Source organism: Thalia democratica, chromosome 9, assembly GCF_965202585.1.
Source record: "Thalia democratica chromosome 9, ktThaDemo2.hap1.1, whole genome shotgun sequence".
Lineage (NCBI taxonomy): Eukaryota > Metazoa > Chordata > Thaliacea > Salpida > Salpidae > Thalia > Thalia democratica.
Window position 1 is genome coordinate 20,815,652 of NC_139173.1, and position 19,655 is coordinate 20,835,306.

The 19,655-nt window shown below is 26.4% G+C and overlaps 1 protein-coding gene and 1 non-coding gene across 2 annotated transcripts; one reads left to right on the top strand and one right to left on the bottom strand.

Annotated features, from left to right (window-relative positions):
• Nucleotides 1-2,200: 2,200 nt before the first annotated feature.
• Nucleotides 2,201-2,397, top strand: LOC145845285 (small nucleolar RNA U3). Its single transcript, XR_014370330.1, has one exon. It is a non-coding gene; the product is annotated as a small nucleolar RNA U3 (small nucleolar RNA).
• A 4,469-nt stretch (nt 2,398-6,866) lies between these two features.
• Nucleotides 6,867-16,906, bottom strand: LOC145844402 (T-complex protein 1 subunit epsilon-like). Its single transcript, XM_082951799.1, has 10 exons — nt 16,716-16,906; nt 15,390-15,554; nt 13,885-14,083; nt 11,831-12,023; nt 11,228-11,377; nt 10,286-10,405; nt 9,433-9,618; nt 8,473-8,610; nt 7,748-7,928; nt 6,867-7,254 (listed from the first exon to the last, which is right to left on the bottom strand). Exons 1-10 carry the CDS (start codon nt 16,879-16,881, stop codon nt 7,130-7,132), a joined length of 1,623 nt encoding a protein of 540 aa, XP_082807925.1. The 5' UTR covers nt 16,882-16,906; the 3' UTR covers nt 6,867-7,129.
• Between the last annotated feature and the right edge of the window lie 2,749 nt (nt 16,907-19,655).

The following is a 19,655-nucleotide window of genomic DNA, read 5'->3' on the forward strand; positions in this document are numbered from 1 at the left end:
ATAAGGTGGATATAAATCTTTAGTATTAGTTTTTAATTATTTTTTTCCAACTAAAACATTTAGCGATACCTTATAATTACTGTACATAAAAAACTGTAAGTTACTAGTTTTAAGTGTTGTTGTACGTAACACTTAGCTAAAAACAACTTTGTTGGTATTAAAAGATGTAATTTTAAACAAATTTTAAAGAAATAAAACTTCTTATTTAGATAGTATTTAGTATTTATGCTTTTAAACAAAAAACTTTCAAAAACTTATATTTTCGAATGTTTATAAACAAGCTATGTCTTTGCTGAGTTTTAAACGTAACTAAAAAATTGATTTATTATAACAATGTAGCTTAAAATACGTGGTATTTTTTGCCGGTGATCATAAGTTTTAGTAAGCTTAACAAATATGTAAATATTTACATCATACAGTTTGAAAATATCAGTAAATATTTCAACTGTACAACTGGGAGCCTTTTTTGAACAAAAGTTTAGTTAGTTCTAAATTGACTTTAAAGTTGTAAGCTTTCAGTTAAACTACAAACCTGTATTTCAAAAAAAAAAGGTTTGAGCAAGGTTTAGTGTGACCAAAAGGTAAACTTTAATATTTATTTCTACAATTTATTTTTTTAGCACATTCTTAATTTGTTTTGAAACTTTGATAATGTAATCAAGAACATACTCTTTTTTAAAATTGGATTTGATATTTTGTCTAAAATATTAAACTTTAGCGAGTAAATATAGTATTACTGTAGCTTCTACACTGGTTTAATTTAAATAATAAAAGTTTTAAGTATATGTTTTTAATTATTTTTCAAGACACAGAAACATGTGCTAGTGTAATAAAGAAAGGATACTGTTTAAATTTGTTATTATTGTATGTTCCAGTGAACTTGTTTCGCTAGGATCTTTATTAGGAAACGCTTAGATTTTTATATTGAATATAATTTAAGTAAAAATTTCACGAAAGCTATTGCAAAAGCCTACTGTCTTAGCACTAAATTAATTTACTGGAATAAAAAAATGTTTTTTTTAATACCTTTTTTTGGTTTTAATTTGTTGCAAAAACAAAATTAAAAGAAAACTAACGAGAAGAATACTAAGAGTTGAAACATTGGCAAGCCAGTAATTTTTATTCTGCGGCCAGGTTCGGCCCTTGAGACGTACGTTGCCCCACTTCTACTTTAAAGCGCATTTGAAATTTTTTCTCATTCGACGTCTTATTTAGTTAATTAAGATAATCCATAACTTACAAACTGTTTTCTTACATCAAAATTTTAAATTAAATGCAAAATGATTTTACTCACATACCATTAAGTTCTAACTTATTTTGGTTGTTAATCTGTTCATACAGTCAAACGATTTATTAAGATCTAGTTAAACTATACAAAATTATTTACCCTTGTCAAGATATAGCACCCTCAACAATGTCAGAAGATGTAAGTCAATAACATCACTAAGTTAACCTACAACTTCTAAATCAATATTAAGGTGTTTTGAAATATCAATCTCGATAAAAAAACTAGACAAACTACTGTATCTGATTATTTCAACTATTGTATTTAAATTTGACAAAGTTGAAATTAACTTTTAGTTTCCCGGCAATGATTTTTTATCTTATGTTAAACACTGATGTTAGTTTAGTTAATTTTAAGCAATTTGAATACTTTCTTTCAAAAATCGCACAATTTATGAAATCATTAAGTACTGGAGCTCACTATAAAATAGTTTTTTTCGAGTTATAAAGTAAAAACAAATTTTCACTTAATTCAACTAAACTCAAGCTATGTGAATTAAATTTGATGACAGAAGAGAAAAAACTGTTAGCAGCTCAACTTACCTAACTATTAAAATACTTAAGGTAAAAAAAAAATTGAAAAAATTAAATTCAGTTCTATACAAAATATATTTATGTTACTATGAATTTATTTTTAATAAGAAATAAAAGAAAAATTTTGCAAGCCCAATTTGCAGTACCAACCAGACAAAATTTTACATTTAATCTAAAAATAATTAGTTAGAATTTAAATTAAAGAACAAGTTAAGAGTGCTAGTAGTTAAAAAAGCTAATTGATTAGCTTAATTTCGAGTAGAAACCTACTCTCAATGTTGAGTCATGAAAGTGCTCTATTGTTTTGTGACGTCACAATGATTAGCAGCAAGTTGTAGATAGCTGCATTAGAATAAATTGAGCTGTTCATCAATATTAAGGTAAGATCATACTTTTAGGGATCATTTCTAAAGTGTGTGTCTCACGAACGTTGTTAAACAATGACGGTCAACCTCTCACGATGATGAATTGTGGAGCGGTTCTCTGAGCAGGAAAATGACTTCAGCTGGCTGAATGTCGTAATGACTGTTCTGCTGTTGTCAAGGCAACAGTGGAGGGGAATCTCTCTTTCTGAGTGATCAACAACAAGCCTTGAGGGGCTTTTTGCTCTAATAAGTTAATTTTGAGAATGGTGGCAGAATTATTTTTTTTAAATATAAAGGATACTTTACCGTTTTAAAATACCATCGAATTTTCTAGTTTCAGTATTAACTTAAATCTGTGAAAAATTAGCTTTTATGAATCATATTGAATATAAACAATTAATTTTGATTTGTTGCATTTAAAAAACAATTAATATTAGATGAGTGGTTGAAAACTTATTTCTCTACTACTATTTTTAAAACCTTACATTTTATATTGTAGTTTGTATAAAGCTGCACATTTAAAAGTCTAATTCGTATGTATATTCTAAAAACACGTGGTTTTAAAATACTTTTGTTCTAGTCATATTATAAACTTTGCCTTTATAATAACTTAATAATGAATATTTTTATAAAGATTATGAAATCTTAAGAGTCATTGATTTTTTAAATATTTTCTAAAGCACATTAAAATAGTTTAGAAGTTGTTGTATTTTGCCAGTCATTTCAAATAATTGAAATGACAAGTAGAGTCAGTAAAATATATTTAATAAAATAAGTATTACAATTGAAAGTTATTCATAATACCAATTGGTTAAATTAAATTTTACTTACAACTATGGTATAAAAATTATAGTTAGGAGTGAATCAAAAGAAAGGTATCATCAACTATTAAGTTTATTAACACTGCTTTTTTTAAACGATGATAAATGTTTGAAAATTGTCTTACTAAAAAGGTTACTGTTACAAATAGGCCTAAGAAACTAAACAATATTTGAAAATTTGTTTTAGACTCAAAAAACTTTTAAAAACTAACAATGGTATGAAAACACATAAATTTACTAAACGATAAAAAAATGCTAAAAATATTTTATTGCACGGTTATCAATTTTTACAATATAAGCTAGTTTAAATCTCTTAGTAACCTTTTAATGGCTAACTTTAAAAACTACAAGAATAATTTTAGCTATTATCTAAAAAGACATGATATACCTCATTTTTAATGTGTGTAACATGTTATTTATTGCAACTTTTTAAACGTTCATTAGCTCACTTAGCTAGTATCCATTTAAGTTATTAGTAGTTAGCAATATTAAACGTAAAAAATAGAAATTTATAACTTTACGATTTTTCTTACAAAATAATAGTAGAGCTACAAATAGAAATAAACAAAAAGAAAAAAAATTGCTTTATGTTTTAGTCATTAATACGATATACCACTCTTTAATGCAAAAAGATAGCTTGACACCAAATTAACTTGAGTCAGCCTGAGTAATATTACTATATTAGTAGTATAAATTGTACTAAAATAAAATTTATTTTTTTTAGTAAAATCTAAAATAAAAACACTGAACAAATTCATTCTACTAATAAAAAACATAATACTTTGAAAAACTATACTTTTGAAGAAAATAACTAACAAAAGTCAAAAAAAAAACCATATTAATCTTTGTCCTTAAAAATTTTAACTATGATTTAAATTAAGTTTAATTAAAACTTCCAAGCTGTATACTGAGATAAAATACGCACTCTTAACTCATATACTAAACTCTAAATAGCAAATAATCATTTTTCAATATTTTATTAATTAGCAAAGAAAAAATTACAACTTGTAAAAGTAGAAAGTACAACTAATGATGCTAAAAAACTTTATTTCTAACTCCGTGCTTAAACTTTATCTCTAACGTGCTTTTATTATGAAATTGAGAGAGGCAAAAATAGTTATACATATAAGTGGCAAATAAGTATTACATAATTATTATCTAAATGGTACTTAAATAAATAGTAAGTTATTTAAATTTTAATACTGAATTCAATAAAACTGAAATTATATTTTAGTACTTTACTATCACAAAAGAAATGACAATCTGTAATAGTTTCAAGGATAGGTGTCAGCATCGCTTATTGACACTTTTGAACGGTGTCACTCTAGCATGGTTGGACACTTTTGCACAGCGTTACTTTATACAAGGTTGCCAAATTTCCTCCAGGTATAAAATTACACGTTTAAGGGTCTATTTTTAGTTTAGAATTATGTTTAAGGTAAAAAACTGTGTTCCGCAGTATAACAATATAGAAAAGATACTTTAGATGTGCTTCTAAAAAAAGTTCGATGACAAAAAAATGTTATCTATACAATAGATTTTAATTTAAAATCGAAATTTTATTAATTATTATGTAAAATTAGTTTAAAAGGTTTTAATGTGATTTTGTTCAAAATTCCATATTTTTTTAAAATTGCAGGTTTTTTATTAATCCTGTCTATATAATAACTGTAATTTAAGTCTTATTTAAATTAGTTAAATTTAGTGATGTACCGGACCCACATTATCGGGTCCGGCCGGACCCGGATCCGGACTTTTTTTTCAAGTTAGAATCCGGCCGGAACCGGACCCGGACTTTTTTTTTCAAATTAGAATCCGGCCGGAACCGGATCCGGATTTTTTTTTCAAATTAGAATCCGGCCAGATCCGGATATCAGACAAAAATGGCAATATCCGGCCGGACCCGGATAGTGAGTCCGCTACATCACTAGTATAAACTAGCCTGAGTCAGAATGAGGTTTTTAAAAACTGAAAAAAAAGAACTTTAATCTAATAATAAGTAAAACAGCTAGCCACAAGGTTTACAAATTTAGGTGTTATTTACAATTAAAAATCTGAAATCAAGTTCTTGAATAAAATATACTAGAAAATTACCAAATATTGAAAACTGGATCAGCTCAAACTCATTCAAAATTCAAAAGAAAACTAGCCTGAGTTTTTATAAAAACTAAACTAGCCTGAAGCATCCAAGATTTTCTAAAGTTCCAAAAAATTTTGAAACTAGCAGGGTTGCCACTGTTTAAGTCAATAAAACTAGCTAGAGTGAGTATAAACAAGCCTGAGTCAGAATGAGGTTTTTAAAAACTGAAAAAAGTACTTTAATCTAATAATCAGTAGGACAGCTAGCAAAGGTTGACAATTTGGTAGTAAAGTTGTGGACTGATTGTGGTACACTTAACTTATTAGTACTACCCATCGTAATTAAATCCTACCTTATTTAATTAATATCTAACAAATACTAAATTCTAACTGAGACTACTTTCTATAATCAGACACGACAATTTCGAGTGATGAATCTTTTATACAAAACACAACAAGAAATACTAGCATATACAAAATTATTAATTACTTTGGTAACACTTTAAAAACTGGAAGCTATTTAAATCTATATAAAAGGACTTAAAACAATAAACTAAACATTAAATAAAACTTTTAGTAAAGAAGAAACTGTAAAATGTTTAATAAACTATTAAACACTAAACCTGGCTTAAATATGTAAAAACAATTAAACACCAGTTGAAATATTCACTTTTAAAACAAAACACTACTTACAATAAGCATTAACAAAAAAGTTCAAGATATTTTGTTGCTTCAAGCTGCACACCAAACTAACTAACTGCTTACATATAAACTGCCTGTCATGTTCTGATGTTTTGTTGCATCAGTATTTAGTTTGAAACATTTCGTCATATGATTCTCATTGGTTCGTACATTCAACCGTATTTACTCGAAATATTCTATGAGCTCAACTTTAAACAATAAATAATGCAAGTATTCATTCCAAAGTTTTCAATTTTACAACATATGTAAAGAGTTGCATTTCTGAAATGTTTATTTCATAGTTTAAATGTAAACAAATGTAAATTAGTCACGTGTACAAAATGAGCCAATCACGGTAGGTGTTTAATTGACGAAAATGACTCTTATTAAATTACACAGGGTTTGTTTTTGAAAAAATACCTTTCAGTATGCTTTTTTTTACTAACTAGATCCGGGTCCGGCCGGACCCGGACTTTTTTTTCAAATTAGAATCCGGCCGGAACCGGACTTTTTTTTCAAATTAGAATCCGGCCGGAACCGGACTTTTTTTTCAAATTAGAGTCCGGCCGGATCCGGATATCAGACAAAAATGGCAATATCCGGCCGGACCCGGATAGTGAGTCCGGTACATCACTAGTTAAAATAAAACTGTATATAGCATTATTCGCTGACAATAAATGTTACATGTTGTTAGGTTATGTTACAAGATATCTTAGTTGTATTTTTAAAATTAACTTATTTTTTTATTTTTTTAAACTTATTTTTATCCTTAAAGTAGAAATTTTTAGGTTTAATTTTAATTAAGTTGTAGTACATATTAAACACAAAGTTTAAATTTAAGCTTAAACTCATTTAAAGCTTGCTTACTTTTACCATTCTGTATAGTTCGTTTTTAATTCTTATACCAGTATAGTAATGTTTTAAAATGAATAATACAAAATTAAGCCGTGCAAAAATTACGCCGAGCTTAAAACGTATCCGTTTGTACTATAAAGCCACTATGTGTTTTTCTAAACCGTTTCGCAGTTATCCTTTTAATTATGTTACGATGTCATTATTTAGTCTTTCACAACCTAATTATTTTTTAATTTATTGACTACAATAATGAAGAACATATCAAAGAAAAAAAACAAATATTTCTGTACAGTACTATCAACAATTCATTTAAAACATTTTATTTCACAATAAGTAATAAAAAAAAATTAAAAATTTTGCTAAAAGCTAAAACTTGTTTTATGCACAAGTCAATAACCGTAGTTCAGGCTTACTATCAAAAAATTTCATCTATTCACGCCTAGAATGAAGTTTTATGAAAAACACTTAAAAGTAAGATATTTTATCTGTATATATAAATAGTATTTGATGTTACTGCTGCATGCCCGGCGACCTGACATCGTTGATTTTGAGGATCATCCTGACGAGCTGGGTGGCCAGCGAAATCTGCTGCTTCTTTCCCATCAGCGTCTCGATCACATGCTGCACTTTCATGTCTGTTTATACAAACAGTATTTCAGTGTTTATTTATCAAGATATTTAAAACGAGTAACACAATTACAAATATTTTTGTACCTATTAATTTTATGAAATTTATACGCATACTAATTTTTTTTGAACTTGTGTCTAAAAACTTGACACAACCTTTTTTTCAAATTTGTAAAAATTTGCACATAATAATTTAAACGCAACTAAACAAACAGTATTTCTTCATATCAACTCGTAAAAATATATCAAGTTGAAATGAATTTATAGAAATACTCAAGTCTAGAGAAAATATTCTTTCAAACTCGACAAATACTTCTGCACATAAGAACTTTAGATCAACTTATACTCATATGTACATATGTTTAAATATTTCAACAACAAACCTTAAGGTTAGTTTTTTTTTTTCTCATAAGATATTTTTGTTCAAAATAATTTTATGCAATTTGTACGCAAAGTACATATAGTTTTAATGTTTCAATTTTTTTTTATATTTCAACAAACCCGGTTGGTTGGTTTGGAAGCAGTCGACTCCCAAGTGGGAGTTCCCCTCGTTGACCTGCATGCTGCGGACGCTGGTGAGGGTGTCGATGGGCGACAGTCCGCTGTTTTCGGCGAGCGCGAGTGGCACCGTCTCCAGAGCTTGCGCGAACGACCTCATCGCGTACTGCTCCATCGATGGACACTGCGGAAGTATATGTATTTTAGAGGACGTTAAGGTTGCATATTTTAAGGTTTTTATTTGTAATTTTCAAATTGAAAACTGAAAAATAAAATTAGCCGGTTTTGAAACAAAATTTGAACATTAAGTCTTAAAAGCTCCAATGATGGACACTTGAACTGTTAAATATGAACTAAATTATGATGATTTTAGATGATCTATTTCAAAAATTTTAATATTTAAAAAACTAAAAGCTTAAGCTTTTTTTTATCTACTTCAACATAACTTAAACTTTTTAGTTAAATATCTTAAACACTTAAAATACTGGGTATAATTAGTCCACTCTTACATAATACTTCTAGTAAACACTTGTGGAATACAAAGACAATAGTCAACTAATGTGTGTAGAAATTATATCGGTAAATGTAAACAATACTAAGAGATTGTTTAAAATGAGACTGATATTTATACAAAAACAATTTACTTCAAGATATAGATTGCAATTATCTTAAGTAAACAGTAACAATTTATAACAAAAAACAGCTTCAATAGTAATTATTATACGAACCTGATCAGCGGCTTCACTGACGGCGATCGAGCATGCAATCTCGCAAGCTCCGCCCCCGTACACGATCCTGTTGTCTCTCACCAAATTTCTCACAACACACAACGCGTCGTGGATCGACCTCTCAGCTTCCCCACAAATCTGCATTTCGGTTATTAGGTTGTTGTGAAAATTGAGTAGAAACTTATTATCTCGTTTGATGTTTTGAATATTGATTTCAAAAATATGACAGATGAAAGAGTTTTTAGCAAGGAATTCTTGATAAAAAATTTTCATATAAATTTATTTGACTTTGTTTTGATATATTTTTGACTCTTAAATAGTTTCATCAATTTTCACATTAATAAGATACTGTTTTTTGTTAGTATCATACTCTAAATCTTAATAGTAAAATTCGCAGTTTCATATTTCTTTTTCTAGAATATAAAACAGATAATACTTAATATATGAATATTAAACAAGTTAATCTACTAACTTGCAAAAGCTAGTTTCATATGTAATGTTGCTGTATTTACTATATAAACAGTATAAGTTAGTAAGTTTTATGTTATAATCGTAACTTTTTCATTATAATTGAAAATGAAACTAAACCAACTAAATGAATTTAGCCTTATTTGTAAGATTATGTAGCCTAAAATCCTAGAAATATTGTAGGAAAAAACATCACTAAAATTATAAGTAAACTAAAATTTTTACTTTTCAAATATTTTAAATTAAGTAATAAAAATAGTCTTATTTCAAAAACAGTCTTTGACTTCTACCTTGAAAGTTAATAAAATTTTTTTTTATAAATCATACAATGTACCATTTTATTTTACGATTTAATGAAGCTTTTATACTTTCAAAAAGCCTCTTTTAAAATTGATAGAAGTAACCTTAGGTATTTTTCTAATTCAACCAAGTTAGAAATTTACATTATTTTCATTACTTAAACCACGTTTCAACAACAACAACCACACACACCATTTTGTTTCCGCCGCGCAGGAAGATGGTGACGGCCTTGCTGTTCTGGCAACCCTCGATGACGAGCATGTGCTCCTTGGTGGTGCCGAAGCTCAGCTCCCTCACCTTCCCCGCGCTTCCCAGCTTCTCCGGCGTCAGCTCGCTGAACCTCGGCACGATCCGACCGCCGGTGGCGATTGCAATCAACTGGCGAGAAAAAAATATTTATTGATTGTAATAACAGGATGTTGGGTCTACTTGAGTTATTTGGAGTATTGTTTATAATAAAATAAAAGTGGTAAAATAAATTTGGTCGTATTTGAAAGTTAATTACTTGTATTAAAAAAATGAAACCCTGATGGAGGGCAGTGAAATATATTGGCTTTGAAAAATAAAAGAGTTGCGCCTGGTCCCAAGTTGTTTATGTTAAAAATACATTTCATCTGAATCATAACTGTTTGTTATCAGTATTGACAGTTTTTTTTAGTGACAGTTAATAACATAGATAAATTACAGTGTAAAACTTTTTTTTTCGTGTTTTACCACTTTTTGGATAACAACTTGACACCAAAAGTAATTGTAAACACCAAAGTATTGTTAACAATAAATAAAAGTTTAACTTTTAGGAAAAAACTAGATTTATTGAACTTTAAACTTACTAAATACAAAATCGTAAAATTTAAAGAGTTTACTTAACTTTAAAAGAAATTACAGTTACATACTAAATTATACAATATAAAGACAACTTTACATAAATCATAATTAAGAAAATTTACCTTTTTAAACAAAGGGAATTTACCATAAGGTTAAAAATCTCTGGACTACACAATTAAACTTTCTTAAATACTTTAATATATTCATACAAATATCAAACCTCGATTTCGGGACCTCCCACCCATCTGACGGCGGGAAGCTCGTTTTGAAGGAGCAAATGGTTGGCTTCGTCGTCGAATCCCCACTGGCAGATTGCCAAGTTTGCACCGCTGTCTTTCACCTGCAAAAATGTTTACTAGTATTGCAATGTGAATTTTTACAATAGAATCTGGATAATTGGTAAAGATTACGGGTAACAACCAATATTTTATTTTTTTTATTTAATAGACTACTAAATAATGTTCTAGCTGAAACTGTTTCTAATTTCTTTTTAATTATTTACATATTATTTATATATACTTAAATTCACATACACTCATTTTATGTAGTTATTTTATGTTATAAATTGATATTAATGATTTAGATTATGATATACATTTGTCAGTAATGTTTACTTAAGTAATAAAAAAATTAAGCTATATATTTATAGCTGTTTGAAATTGTTTAAGTAGTGAAACGAATAATACTTTAATTGGACAAGAAGCTTAAATAAATTTGTTTGTGAAACAAAAAAAAATTTAATTACCTACTTGTATGCTATATAAAAATTTTTTTAATTATTTAATTATTTAAGATCAGTCATTAAGAAGATCTAAATTTTAATAACTAAAAATTAAGACTGTAAATAAATAAAATAATTATCTTTACAGTTCTTATAATTGATAATGTAAACAAAACATTAAATAAATATCCGTGCCATTCAAAACTCACTTATGATTAAACGACTAAGAGATAATCTTATTTATATTCAATGTCTTAAGAACAAATTCAAGTAAAATTTTAGAGCTATTTTATAACTTATATTAGTTTTTAATTCAAATAAATATTGTGCTCAATTTAGAAATAGGCCACTATAGTAAGACTCGAATAATTTTAAAAGATTGAACTATAAAATAAGTCACGTGTAACAAAAATTTATTTTACAAAATTGATGATAACTGACTTGTTGGATCATTTGAAGGAACTTTTCTTTTTCATAAGCCTGAAGTTTCTTGTAGTCTTCAACGCAGGTAACATCCAACTTATGCTTGGTTTTTGGCTTTGGTGGTTCAAAGGGGCAGGTAAGAATTGCAATTTTCGCGTTGTCAATAGACTGTTATTGGTAAATAGCAGACAATGTTATTATTTTCTTAAGGTCTAATCTATATTAAACTAAAATTATGTATACTTATATATACATTTAAAAACACCATGAGGAAAAACTTATAAATCAAATTAAAAAATTAACAGTGTAAAATACCTTTGGTCGATAAAACTGTATAAAAATTTAAATTAGATCGAGAAAAAATATTTCAGCTGAAATATCAAGCATTAATAAGTATACTAAAAACGAAAACATATTTTTTTAGATTTATTTAGATACAAGATTAAACAAAACTAATTTACTGGGTACACTTACTGTTATAGATATTCAGCTTTTTAAGTCAGTTACTAATCTTTTTTATACTAATTGCCTAATATATAAAACATAATGTTTTCAGCTCTACCTTTGTTGGTTTTACAACAAATTTATAAAAAAAAACAAGCTTAATTGACAATCACAAACCTTTGGCATCTGAGGGTGGCTCATGTCCTTGTCGATGAGAACTCCCTTGATGAGCTCTGAATCGGCCAGCTTGCCTCCGGTCTTCGTTTCGATTTTGATCAGCTCGAAGTCGACGTCCTTCCTCTCGAAGTCGGCCACGCTCATCACCGCTCCCACCGCCATCTCCGCGAACTGACGGTGGCACTTGTTCACGCTGGAACGTTGTTTGTAATGTAAACAAACGCGAGTGGTGTGTTGGTATAGAGAAAAAATACCAGCTAATGTTTAATACAAAAGTTTAAATGGCATTCATTGTATACAAAAAAAAATCAACTGTGAAAATTTTGCCATATATGAAGAAAAAAAAAGGCAGTGTCTAAAAACTAAGCTGACCTAATAAATGTTTATTTATTTATAATTATAATTACTCATAAATTAGGAGGACCAATAAATAAAACCTCAATTTACTTTTAACAAGTGTTTCCTCAATTTTGCTTGAAATTAACTACTTTAAGGACTTTTTTGTTGCTAAGACAAAAGGTATCTTATCTTTAGATGATACATTTATTTATAAAAAAGTTATTTAAGCCACTAAATTTACAGCTTAAAATAAAAGTTATTCAAGAAAAATAATAGTTCAACCTTGATTCGGTGAAAAAAAAAAACGGTTACATGACAATTCAAATTCGGACAACTCAAATTCCGACAATTCAAATTCTCAAAAAAATATTTAAAATACTATATCTTAAAAAGTAAACTATATTTGATAAAAATAAAAATTATCTATGTTGATCTTATTAAAATCAACAAGCCACTTTTTCTTTTTTACTAAATTTCAAACATTTTTTAAGATATTTTAAATATACTAAAAATAACTATGTATTTTATTCTATTTAAGCCATATCTCAAAAAATATTTAATGTTTTGCAAAAAGAAAAAAACTACTTGTAGATATTAAACGAACCTGCATATATATTTTTTATGTTTAACAAATATACATTACTTTTTTTATTTTGGTCTTTTCAACATTTTTTTAAGAATTCGAATTGTCGGAATTTGAGTTGTCCGAATTTGAATAGTCGTGCACCCAAAAAAAACCACAAGTTTAAAGTTAAGACAAAAAAGAATATTTAAAACAAGTGTTTCCTCAAACAGTTTTTCAATCATTTGGTTAAAATTTTTCAATTAGTACTTAATAATTTTAACCAAATGATTGAAAAACTGTTTGAGGAAAAACTTGTTTTTTTTTTTTTTAATTTTAAAATAAATCAAGGGTAAGAAATAGTCTAGTGTTAATGTTGTTTTATAACTTGCATTTCGATGCTTTTTTTTCTTAGTTCTGTATAAAACACATATGAAGTTTCAACATAACTAAGACTTAATATTTTAAGTTGCTAAAAAAGATTAACTTACACTTGGATATAGGTAATTTAAAATGTATCAAGGAATTTATTTAAAACCAGTTTCATTATGAACAAGTCATTTAACCTAGCAAATATATTGAGCTAAAATTAGATGTTAAAACAACAACAAATCTTTTTAAAAGACCAGTAACGAACAAAAAGTAACACATTTAAAATCAGTGACTCTTAGAATGATACAATACATTGAATTTTTTTTTCAAAAGCATTATTATTAATAAAGAGAAATATATTTTTGAGAACAACATTTTTAGTTAGATATAATTTATAACAACTTGATTTAATTATCTCAAATTGTAACTCAATTATTGTCTAATATCAATTAACACATACATGTTATATTTCAGAGAATGAAAATTCCATTGTGTCTTACACAATCAATTACTAATCTCCCTTCTTTAAATTCTAGTTTTATTATAGATTTAGTCTTAGTTTTAATTTTGATAAGGTAAGTTTCTAAATTTATTAAGAAATAATACTATAATACTAAATTATAATTTAAATTACAATATAACTTATATATGACTTATGTATTTTATTACTTGAAGAATATTAAAAAAAAAAACACTTTTAAGCTATTTTCCAAAAACTTTAATTTTATGATTTTGTTCCTTTGATTTAAAAACTACATGATTTCTAGTAGGTTAAACTCACATTTTGCTTCCGAGCGTGGTCATGGCAACCTGAATGAGGTTTTCCGGGTCGTTGGGGTTCACGTCGAACTTCTCGCTGATTTCTTCCAACCTCTTGATGGCGATTTTCAACCCGGCCTCGTAGCCGTCGATGATTCTGATTGGGTGGATTCCTTTGTCGATGAGCTCCTCAGCTTGCTCCAAAAGCGCACCGGCAAATACTGCGAATGCGAATATGTTGCGTGTTAATGTATATGATTATGACATAAAACAACGTTTTAAAAATAAGTACTGATGAATGCATCAACATTTATTTCTTTAAAATAATTTTAAGTTTTCATGCTATTAGAAAGACTTTTTTATAAAAATCAACAAAAACAAAAATCAAATTTCAATGCACTTAGAAAGTACTTGATAAATAATTTACTACAAGTAAAAAAATATTATAAAAATCAAAATATATCTTAAATTAAAAATTATTTCTTCTACAAATTTTAGTTTACATTTCTATAAAAAAAATTCAATTTAGCACACTCTTTATTTTTTGATCGAAATTTGTATATACTTAATTAATCAATCACAATTTTTAAATAAGTCAAAAGAAAATTAAGTTTAAGTGAGTGTAAATTATACCCGATGTAAAATAAAAACTTCAATAAAATTTGCAATTTAAAACTATAAGTTTTACATATCAAATATCTAAAATAAATAATAGGTTAGCAATAAATATAAAAAAATATTAGCTTTTATCAAACATTGATAAAATGTTAGTTTACTAAATCTTCATCTTATTTGAAATCGCCAACAAAGAACCATGCATTCATTTAAAACTCTATACTTTTGCATATTCAATATAGGAATTATAAGTTACTGTAGCAAACAAAAGTAAGGTTATAATTGTGTACAAAACAAATAAAGGTCAATGAATTAAATTTATTTTATAATTTATATTTAAGTTTTTTTTTTTAGATTTATGCTCAATTAAATAATTAAAACAATAGCAAACAGGTACACATTAACATGACTTAAAGAGACTTATTATACTTTTTTTTTTAATTAAAAGTTTAATATTTAAAAAGTTAGCATTGAGAGCAACCTAACAATTTATGCTAAGTATAATAAATTTAAGTTTTTGATTGGGTAAATCATAGGTTTACATTAAATTTTTGAGCACCTTATTGTTGTTGTTCAATAAACAATGAATCATCAGATAATTGTTACACTTATATATAAAAGATTTAGGTATTTATAATTTGATAAGTAATATTAGTAATTATATGTTTAGTAAGTTAATTATTTAATATCAAACACATATCTTGGTCTGAATAACAACATTTAATAGTTTTTTTTCAGATGTATATCATTAACAGCAAGAAACTTATTTTTTGATATTTTTACTAATTGGTCAACTTTAAAAATTAATTTAGTTTTATTGATAAAAAGATTACCATCAAGTTGTTGCTACAACTTTTAACATAAATTTGAGATGTTTTAAGATTGGATATTATTACTACTCATACCACCAACCTACAACACCAGTAGTTCCATCACCAATTTCGTCATCCTGAGACTTGGAAAGCTCGACCATGAGCTTAGCAATCTGATGGCTGACGTCCATCTTGTCCAGAATGGTGGCTCCGTCATTTGTGATGGTCACATCACCATCTGGTGACACCATCATCTTGTCCAAACCTGTTAAGTGGAAATTTATGTTTTTTAAAGCTTCTTGTAGGTTAATAAAATTTAACACTCAAGTTTTGAAGATGAAGGCAATTTTAAGTTCACTGGTTGATTTTTGAACGACCATAAGTTATAAAACACCAATATTGATAAATCAGCTGCTTTTCTTAAAAACTTAATTTTCTTTAAGTTTAAGAAGATAATATAAGGATTAAAACATAGTTTGTCAAACCTCAATAACTTAAAATAAACTTTTTTTAAATTTAAACATGTCAATGATTTAATTATTTTGTTAGCTTTTTGTCCAAAACAACTTATTTTATTTAGTTGTTTTATAGTTATGAACTAAGAATTTACAAAAACAAAACTAATTTAAATAACTTAATTGACAAAGATATTAAGTTTAAGATACATACATTAAGTTAGTAAAGGGCATAGAGGGGGTAAAACACTTTTTTCACGAATTGATCTTATTTTATATAGTTGTTACTAAGCTTCAAGATGCTTTTTATAGATTTCAGAAATTTTTCCTACGTCTTTTGATATAACTACTTCAAAATTTCAGAAAGTGTTTGTTGATATAATTATAGAATTCTGTCAAAAAAGTTTTTCAAAAAATTAAAAAATAAAATTATTATATAAAAAATAAACAAAAAAACATACTGTTATGACAGAATTTTCTAAATATTGCAAGGAACATTTCCTGAAAATTAGAGGTAGTTATCTCAAAAAACGTAGGAGAAGATAGATTTTTAGTGATTTCTAGTTATTTGCTGTTCTAGTGGAGTTTCCCATAAAGAACCTATTGTTGCCTCTGACTTTGACCAGCTTTAACTCGAAAACTATTAAAAAATTTTTTCAAACTGTAAAAAGCATCTTGTAGCTTAGTAAAAACTATATAAAATAAGATCAAATTGTGAAAAAAGTATTTCACCACCCCTATGCCCTTAGTTAATAAACATTTTCTTAAAAACATTAACAACATTCAAAATTGGTTAAGACAAAAAGTTTAAATTATTTTTTTTAGTGTAAATACTTTTTAAATGTTTTACTTAAAAAACAAAAAGTTATGTACAAATATTTACAACTGACGATAATTTTTTAACAACATCAAAATATCATGTAAATAGAAATTTAAAATATCACAAGTAAGTGTAAACGCTATATACTTACCATTTGGTCCGAGTGAAGTTCTAACAGTGTTTGCAACAGCTTTTGCTGCAAGAATGTGAGACTTGATGGCATCAGTTCCACTAAGTCTGGATTTCTCACCTTGATCGCGCACTACAATAAACGGCCTTCCATATTCATCCAAACACACTTGACCAACAGATGTCATATTTTAAGTTTATATTCTACTGAAATATTCTGTTTAAGTATATAGCTAAGCTTCATTTACATTTGGTTTTAGATACACTTTATAAAGATATCTATATTCTATACAATTTGAAAAACATATGAAAATCTATTCAAAATGTATATAAATATTACTGTCATTTCAATGTCTTTCTAAAAGAATAGAAAGTAAATACCATAAATAAGTAACTTAAACAATAAAATTTAAAAAAATACTGATTATTAATTTACCATATCAAACTTATCATTTCATTTTAGTATTGAAAATATTTTTCTTAGTTTTTTTAACAATGTACTTCTATAAAAAAAAATACACCATTTAAAAACAAACTATATTACACAACTATGAAAAGCACTAAATTTTTCCACTTGTTTAATTGGTTTTAATTTAATTATTTAAATAAAAAAGTTTATTATTTATATGTGTATTAGTAAAACTTAATTGAGGGTTGCCAAAAGTTTTTAGAAAATTTTTTCTTGGTTTTCTAAAACTAAAACAGAGAAAGTACAGTTTTTATAGAACATAAAATTAAACTCAGGTTTTGAGATAAAGACGTTTTAGTAAAAAATTTCCGATAGAAACGTATTGACCTAAAAATGTTTAGTGTCAATTTTTTGAAAAATTCAAAAACCACTAAAAATCTATCTTTTCTTTAATTTTAAGCTAGAGATCTAAAATGTTTATGAAAAATTTCATTTATAGTTTAAAACACTTAGAATATTAATAAACTAAAAATAAAAGTTTATGATTAAAAAAGACTTTTTTTATTTTCAAAATCAAAAAATCATTTGTTCAATCAACTTAAACATTAGTTTTAAACTTACTAAGAAAACTTGAAGATTGGCTAAAAAATGAAGGAGAAAATATATTTTTAGTGAAATAGTCTTTTATGTTTAGGTTTTTGCCTTCTATAAGGAACCTCTTGAGGTCACCAACTTTGGTTGCTTATGTCTTTTAAGTTACTTAGAACTTTGTTAAGAGATTTAAAATGTCTGATAGCTTAGATTAAATTCTACAAAATAAGATCAACTTGTAAAAATTAAGATAGACCTCCCTATGCCCTTAACAAAAGATACTTTACTTTTCATAAAAAAAATTCTGACCATAAAATTATTTTCTTACTTGTTACTTGTATGTACACAGAATATTCTTAATGTTGTAAAGATTTCTTTTAATCTGAGGTCTATTGCGCGAGAAAATAGATATATTGTTAATGATTTTGTCACCTATGGTGTAAGGGACCCAACAACAACTTTAAAAACTCTTCAACATAAATGTTTAAAGATCAAAACCAGGTGGTCTACACATATACAAAAAATTATTAATTTTCAGAGATATTCAAGGATAGAAAAATTGCAGTCCTTAGGTTTGTTTTGGAAACATTTTAGAAAGATGACTAATATCATATATGAAATGAAATTTTTATACTCTATAAAAGCTGATTGAAAGTTCAAACTTTAAGGTTGCATTTAAGAGAAATTGTTTTTTTAAATAGATATTTTTATTTATTTCAAGTTTTTAATTATAATTAAATCAAAGCTAAAAATTTTTTTATACATTCAAAATTCATCAAAAAAACGTCAAGGTTTTTTTTAAACCTATATTTTTTTTTTCTTCAAAGTCATAAGATAGTCTTTATATGACATACATAGCTTTATTACCTAGTTGAATAAATTAGTTATAAACCTTTGTTTGATCTTTTAACAAATGTGGCTCACTATGCAAATTTTCTTAAAAAATTTTTAATGAACATTATATGAGCTACTTGTATAAATAAATATTCAAACATTGATATTTTAGAATATTAATATACATAAAAGTTTTAAAAAGAACAAACAAATACTAAACTTAGAAAGAAAAAATTATGATAGATACTACCTATGAAATTTATAAGATTTGCTGCTAGTTAGTAGATTACATAAGAAGTTTTATACTTCGTAAACAATAACTGTTACTTAAATATTTATATTATGTTAAAAATTGTTTCATATACTCAACAAGTTAAATAACTTTGATTCAGAGCAATACAATTTTTTGTTATGTATATCAAAATCGAAATAAACATAAATTAAGCATTTTATGAATTTAAGAATACTTAGATTTAAAAAATTGTTAGTTTTTTTCTAAATTAATTGTTTAGATAACTGCTATAGGAGGGGGATATAGATAACTTTTATTGTTACTACAGCCATTACAACCACAAATTACAACTGATGAGTGTGTTAAAAAAGTATTTATGCTTGTATTTATGTTAATAAAATGTTTTGTTTTATTTTGATAAACAATTTCTTTTTCAATTTTGGTCATATTTTATTCTCAATTTTTTATTTTGCTTCCTACAAACTTTATATAATATTAAAGGGACATTTCTGAATTCTTAACGTAAATCGCTTTAAAATTAAAGGAGATTGATTTTTTTTGTACAAATGTATTGTACTTTTTATTTAATTAACTGGTTATATCCAAAAAGTGAATTGTTTTCTTTTATTCTATAAAAACTCAGGTTGTCAAAAGTTTTTTGTAAATTTTTAGCATAATATTAAACCGTTAAAAACTTACCTTAAATAGTAAAACAAAATTGAAAAGATACTGTAAAGCTAATTATTTGTTAATGAAAAAAAAATGATACAAAGAAAATCTATTTATATGATAGTATAACATAGTATAGTATAAATATATGTATCTGATCAAAGTTTTGTTTTTTCACGATAAAAAATAGTATAAAATTAAAGTTTATTTAGTGATTTTTGTTCAAA